Consider the following 7,372-nt stretch of genomic DNA (forward strand, 5'->3'; position numbering starts at 1 on the left):
GAGTTAGTTCGTTTTAAGAATTATTTTATACTAATAAAATAAATATATATGTATATATGTATGTATGTATATTGTTAACTTAAAGGGTAAGGTAGTAAAAACCCTATATAATTAAAATAATAGTTAGTTATATTAGCTTTTGTTGACATCTTTTTTAAATAAACAATTTTAAATTTTTAATTGCTGAATAATTATTTTGTTAATTAATTAATTAATTTCATTTCTTTGAATCTCTTTTTATTTTAGCTCTAACATTGGAATCTAATTCTTTCTTTCTGATTCTGATTTCCTTAGGAGTTACTTCTACGATTTCGTCATCTAATTGAAAGTTTTATTTATTTATTTATTTTTATTTATTTATTTATATAAAATAATTGATTTACCTCTAATATAGCAAATGGCTTCTTCGATTGAGAAAACACGATGAGGCTAGAGGACGATCTTTTCTTCGTGTGACTTAGTTCTAATGTTATTTAATTCTTTCTTTTTAGTAGGATTTAATTCAACTTCAGATTCTTTTTAGTTTTCACCAATAACCTAACCAGGATAAACCTTAGAACCAGGTTCAATGAATAATTAACCGAATTTTTCACAGGTCTTTAAAGCATAAGCAGTAACAATACCTTCACTTGTGCAAATCAAAGGACCTTTGTTATTTTTTTTCAAAGCACCTCTGTGTTCTTGATATTCTAAGAAGCAACTTTCAAGGACAGCAGTACCTTTTGTGTCGTTCAATAATTCACTTCTAAAACCAATCATACCTCTAGTGGGAACAGTGAAAGATAGCCTATATAATTAATTATTTTTTCAATTTTACTAATCTACTAACCAAAATTATTTGTTTACTTATGTAAAATAGGACTTAATTCTTCACAATTTTCATAAACACCTTTACGTTGAGATAACTTTTCAATAACATTTGCAGAATAAACAGGATCTAATTCAATAGTAACTTTTTCAATAGGTTCGTGTTGTTTTCCGTTAATTTCTTTAAAGAGAATCTAAGGAGGAGTTAAACTCATTTCAAAACCTTCTCTACGCATATTTTCAAAAAGAATACCTAAATGCAAATCACCTCTACCTTCAACAATCAAACTGTTACCATCTTTTCTATCAAGACCTATTTATTTATATTAAAAAAGGAATTTTATTTTTCTAAAATTTTGTCATTTTTTGCATATTTTTTATTTTTTTAAATTTAATTTGACTTTTTTCTAACTAAAAAATGTTTGAATGTTTGTTTATTTATTTATTTATATACCTTGGACTTTAAGAGCGACATCATTTTCACTTTCTTCTTAAAGTCTTTATCTAATTTAACTGTATGTGAGCTTTTAACCACCATCCTTACCAGCTAATGGAGAAGTATTAGTGGCAATTGAAACTGACATAATTGGAGGATCAATAGGAATACTCTAATAATATTAATTTTATTTAAAATTTAGAAATAAAATGAATAATTCAATCAATTATTTATTTACAGGAACAGCATCTAAACATCCGTATTTGTTAAGAGTGTAAGCAACTGTAGAATTAGAGAAACCAGCTACAGAAACGATATCTCCAGCATAAGCAGTATTAATTTCCATCTAGAAAATTATAAAATTTAATTAAAAAACTTAACTAAAAATTTAAAAGATTTAATTAAATTAAAATCTATTAATTCTAAATATCACTTTACTTAAAATAATTAAATTAAACTATCAAAATTATTACTTGCTTCATTCCGTATCTTCTAACGATTTTCATAACTTTGCCATTTTCACATAAATTACCAGAAGAATCAACTGAAGTAAGTTTATCACCTACATTTAGTTGTCCTCTTAAGATTTTACCAATGACCATCTTGCCATGATATTAGTTACTTTCTGTTTGGGAAATAAGCATTTGGAAATCTCCTTCTACTTGTTATTTTGGATATGGGACGTGACTAACAATTGCATCCATAACACAAGCGACACCATTTTTATTTGGTGAATTGATTTCTTCTATGCTTGGGACAGCCCATCCTTCCTATTTGATATAAAATGCTAAAATTTAGCAAAAAGCATAAACGCAATTTATTTATTTATTACTCTACCAGAAGCATAGTAAACAGGGTAATCGAGTAAATCTTCATTGACTTCCATTTCAATAAACATATCAAGTATCTTTTGTTAAATTAATTAAAATATTTAGGAGATAAAACTATTTAAATTGCTAAAACTTACTTCGCTTTCAACTTCTTTCACTCTAGCAGTGGGACGATCTACTTTATTAATAATAACTATAGGCTTGAGACCTTGTTTCAATGCCTTCTTCAAGACGAATTTGGTTTAAGTCATAGGACCTTCAGTAGCGCAAACTAAAAGAATGACACCATCAACCATGGACATAATACGTTCGACTTCACCACCAAAATCATGATGCCCAGGAGTATCTACAATGTTAATTTTATAGTCCTTAAAAGTAACACCAGTGACCTTAGATCTATTATTTGAAAAAAATGATTTAAGTTGCTATCCATGATATATTTTTGGCAAGTATTGGATATCTTCTACATAGTATAAAAAAATTATTAAATAGAGGAGATAAGAATATTAATGAATCTCCATTTAAATCCAACCATTATTGAACAAAATTTTAGATTGCTTACAGAATGGTAATACCCTTTTCCTATTCTAGCTAGTTGCTATCCATGGATTTGTCATGTTCAAGACCTGAAGTTTTGAGAAGAGTGTCAACTAAAGTAGTTTTACCATGATCGACGTGAGCAATAATAGCTACGTTTCTGAACTTAGTGTTATCGCTTTGGTTTAAAACTTTCAAAATTTCAGGATTCTTTATATTTAAATATGAAAAAGCTATTAGATTACTGTGAATTTGTGCTAAAAATGAAAAGAAACATTATTACTTTAATGACTTTTTCTTATGGCTCCAAGGCGAATGAATAGCTTGGAATCTATGTAAATGAAGTAAGTTGTCTGGAAAATTACTAATTAAATTATCTCTAAACTAAATATGAAATCTACTATGATTAAGTGTTATTCAAAAGTTAAGAGTAACTCTTGCTGTTAACACGTAGACTTTTACCCAATCTTGAGAGTTATAAAAGTTGTTTGGAAATCATTGATTTATTTATTTTCTGCTATTTTAAGTTTAGATTTATCTAATTACAAAGATAGGAGAAGTCTTAAATTCTTTTTTTTAATTAAATTACTTGTTTGGATAGGATCTTATTAAATTTTTATTAAAGGCTGATTTTAGCCCCCTCACCCACTAATTAAATCAATAGTTAAGTTTTTAAAGTATTGAATTAAAAAAGAATCTTCTTAAATATTCTTTCTACTAATTTTAATATCTTTCTTTGCAATCCGATGCATGTAAAATATGCGAACAGTTGAATAATTTTCAAAATTATGATTAATTATTCTTTAAAACCAACAATTAATTCATCTTCGCATATTTTTTGAATTATTCTGTTACAAATTTACTTTCAAAAATTATTAATTTATTTTTTTATTTATTTATATTTGTCATTTTCATAAAAATTTAATGAAAAAATAAATTAATTTTTTTTCTATTTTTTTAGAGATATTTATTTTAATTAAAAATTTTAATTTAAAAACCAATTTCAATTAAATAAAAAATATAATAAAAAAAGAAAATTATGAAATATTTTTGAATTTTTGGGTTAAAAAACATAAATTATTTTATGCAAACACTCTTTAAATTGTCTAAGTATTTTATTTTTATTTATATGAAATTCAAACTTGTAATAAATGAAAATAAACAAATTCATTCAAAAATAGAAAAATGATAAGATTAATAATTAATTTTTTAAAAACAAAATTAAGATAATTTTATTTTATTTTCAATTTAATCATATTATATCAAGTTAAAATTAATTTTTACAAAATTCTTTAATTTATTTTTATTATCTTTATTAAAAAAATAATATTTGTTAAAAACATATCAACATTAAGTATAATTTATTTGTTATTTAGCTATTATTTTGGCAATTAATTGAAAGTTTACTAAAAATGTAGCTAGATTATTATTTTTTATATTTATTGAAAAAGAAATAATATTTACAAAATATTTAAGATAAATTAATTAAGTTAGTAAGAATTATTTATTTATTCATTAATTTCTAAATAATAATTCCAAATTAAACATTTTTACTTAAAAAATTATTCTAAATTATTATTAATGTTTAATAAAATAAAGAGCATAACAACTTAATAATAAAGTCCAAAAAATACCTTATTACTTTGCAAATTATTATTTTCGAAATTGTTTTTTTATTTAGCTAAAAATATTGGTGATTATTTTTTTATTTATTTGTTAACTTAAAAACACATAACATTTTACAAAAATCTTAGAGAATAAATTTATCAAGTAAGAATTATTTATTTATTAACTTACTTCTAAATAATAATACCAAACTAAGCATTTTTAATTAGAAATTATTCTAAATTATTTTATTTATTACAAAAAAATTAATATTATTAAAAAATTAATAGAGTAAATTAATTAAGTAAGTAAGAATCATTTTTTTATTCATAGCTTAATTTCTTCATAATAAAGTCCAAAATAATTATACCTTTTTATTTAGTAAATTATTTTTTTTGTTTAGCTAAAAATATTTATTTATTTATTTATTTATTCGTTGTTTAACTTCTAAATAATAATTACAAATTTAATATTTTTACTTAGAAAATTATTTTAAATTATTTTTAATGTTTAACTAAAAATAAAGATAATTATTTTATTTTTTTTTAAATTTAATATTACTCAAAAATATTTTAGAAATTAATTGATTAAGAATCGTTTTTTCTTCATAGCTTAGTTTTTTTAATAGCAATTTCCAAAATAAAACAATATTTTACAATCTGAGAGAATAAATTTAACGAGAAAAAATAATTTATTTGTTTATTGTTTAATTTATAAATAATAATTCCAAATTAAACATTTTTATTTATTAAATTAATTACTCTTTTAAAAATAAAATGTAATATTAACTAAAAATATTGTGTGTGATTATTTTATTTATTTAAAAAAATAATATAAATTTAATAATATTTAAAATTATATTTTTATTTAGCAAATTAAATTATTTTTTTGGGAATTTATTATAATTTCTAATCAACTAACATATATAGATAGATTTATCTATGATAAATGAATTAAATTATAAAATTTAAGATATAATTTCATGCTACAATAACGTCAGGTTATTAGATTCTTTCTATGATCATCTTTTCATTTTCAGCCTCATACTCTTATTTAACAGATTTGAGCTATTTTTTTTTAGAAATAAAGATTAATATTAATAAAGTTTAACTTAAATATGAATATACCAATTCGAACAAGTTCTTTAAAGGAATAAGTACTTATTCTCTGTGGTCAATATCTTCTCCTTGATTGAATTCAATGCAATTAAGCTTTCTATTGATTTTGAATAATCTTTCTACTTTATTAATTTCACTCTACAAATCTGCTATATCCTTGAAGTTTACCTTAATTTCTTTATCAAGTTTTCTAGTTTTAAATTATTGGAAAATTTATTTTCATACATAAAAATGTGTAAATTTATTTATTTATTTATTTATTACTCTATTCTAAATCTTGTATAAACTCTCATTAATTTTCTGAGCTCTTTTATGATAAAACAAATTCTTAGCTATCTAGCCAAACCCTATTTTAAAAATTAAGGTGGTTAATAAATTTTTTTTTAGTTTATTTGTTTACCAAGTTTCCTTCCTTTTGAAGTTCCTTTTCGTTCATTAAGACAAATTAATCAAAGGATTCTAAATTTTTTTCTGACTACTTGTAAACATCAAGAACAACATTAATCAATTTGTTTGAGATAACATCCATTTGACTGATTGATTTATGTAATGAAGTCTATTATGAAAAATAATTAATATTCATTTTTGATCATCTTTTGTAGTTCAATAATATAAATATTTATTTGTATTCTTTGCTTATAGCTGTTTAAATTAAGTTATCAATTGGTTTATTTGTTTGTTTGCTTGTTTGGTTAAATTAGTTGCATTTAATGAATATAATTTTGTTTACTTCACCACTTCTGATACCTAAGAAGAAAAGCTTTTTGCAAGTGTCAATTGTAACTTAATAGAGATCCTTCTGGTGGAGCTAAACTACAAGCTCAAAGCAATCTTAAGCTTCTCTATATCTCTATTTATAAATTATTTATGAATTTCAAGTGAAAGAACCTATAGAAAAAATAAATAAATGTCTAATTTTACCTTTAAACCTAAGAAGATACAACCACAAAAATACTTGAAATTGTAAAAATCACCTTCGTCGATCTCTAAATTTGATTAAAAATGAACAAATAAATTATTGATTGATTGATTGATACATATTTCAATTTTAGTTTAATATTTTATACTTGATCTAACTTCTAAGTGAATCAAAGGCTTGTCAATAATTCTAAGTGCGCTTTTATACATCTTGGCTCTCAAGCAAAGTTCGACGAACATTGAGTGCATACGAGTCAAACCAATTTTTTCTTTTTCTAAACTTCTGCAAGCAAACTTGATTAGATTATAAATGAGAATATTAGTAATTGAGAATGAAAAAACATTAACTAAAATAAGCTTTTATTTGTTCTTCTTATTTGATTTTTTATTAATAATTAATTGATTGAAATAGGTATGTTGCTTACTTCAAATGCTTTAATGGCTTTAATGGCAAGGTTATTTTCAATCATAAATTTCTTATATTCGTCAGCAACTTTATACAATTTATCAATTTTGTGGCAGATTTGCTTTCCATTTGTCAAAGATTTCAAGAATCTATCAAAAATATTGAAAGTAGTTTTAATATCCATGTACTAAAGACAGTATAAGAATATAAGTTGATGAGTTTCCATATCTTAATTCTAAATGGCAGTAAAAATTTAAACTGCTTGCTTCTTGAATGTCGAATCTTAACTTTCTAATTTCTTAACTAAGGTATCATAGCTTTGTTCAGAAGACAACTTAATCAATTCGTTTAAATTCATTTTTGCTGTTTTTTCTATGCTTTTTTTAAGTGTGTGTGTATATGTATCTTTTTCCTTTTATTTTATAAGCTTTATTCTTTCTGATCGATATTTTTGATATTATATGGGAGAATGGGATAGATAGTCAGTCTTTATATATATATATTTTTTTTTTTATTGCTTCTGTTTGAAGATATTAGATCTTTTACTTTCTAATTAACTTTCAAAGACAAATCCTATTAATTAATTATTTCATAGTCACTCTAATTTTTTTTTTTTTTTTTTTGCAAAATCTATTAAATAAATAATCAAACCAAAATCTTTGACTTTTATTTGATTCTCAAGCTTGCTTTTTTCTATTCATTTCACATTTCTTTA

At 22.7% G+C, this 7,372-nt stretch overlaps 2 protein-coding genes across 2 annotated transcripts; both read right to left on the reverse strand. All coding sequences in view use genetic code 6, as the record gives it.

Moving 5' to 3' along the window:
- Positions 1–217: 217 nt before the first annotated feature.
- Positions 218–3,109, reverse strand: TTHERM_01289150 (elongation factor Tu GTP-binding domain protein; the record flags this gene model as incomplete). Its single annotated transcript, XM_001029817.2, has 10 exons — positions 218–318; positions 384–787; positions 847–1,120; positions 1,262–1,415; positions 1,482–1,589; positions 1,717–2,013; positions 2,076–2,150; positions 2,211–2,469; positions 2,636–2,820; positions 2,894–3,109. 10 exons carry the CDS (start codon positions 3,107–3,109, stop codon positions 218–220), a joined length of 2,073 nt encoding a protein of 690 aa, XP_001029817.2.
- A 2,086-nt stretch (positions 3,110–5,195) lies between these two features.
- On the reverse strand, positions 5,196–7,015 carry TTHERM_01289160 (COP9 signalosome complex subunit 3, putative; the record flags this gene model as incomplete). The annotated part of the gene is made up of 8 exons (XM_001029818.3): positions 5,196–5,282; positions 5,343–5,523; positions 5,598–5,680; positions 5,734–5,889; positions 6,064–6,183; positions 6,255–6,319; positions 6,401–6,545; positions 6,677–7,015. 8 exons carry the CDS (start codon positions 7,013–7,015, stop codon positions 5,196–5,198), a joined length of 1,176 nt encoding a protein of 391 aa, XP_001029818.2.
- Between the last annotated feature and the right edge of the window lie 357 nt (positions 7,016–7,372).

Source organism: Tetrahymena thermophila, assembly GCF_000189635.1.
Source record: "Tetrahymena thermophila SB210 genomic scaffold scf_8254393, whole genome shotgun sequence".
Lineage (NCBI taxonomy): Eukaryota > Ciliophora > Oligohymenophorea > Hymenostomatida > Tetrahymenidae > Tetrahymena > Tetrahymena thermophila.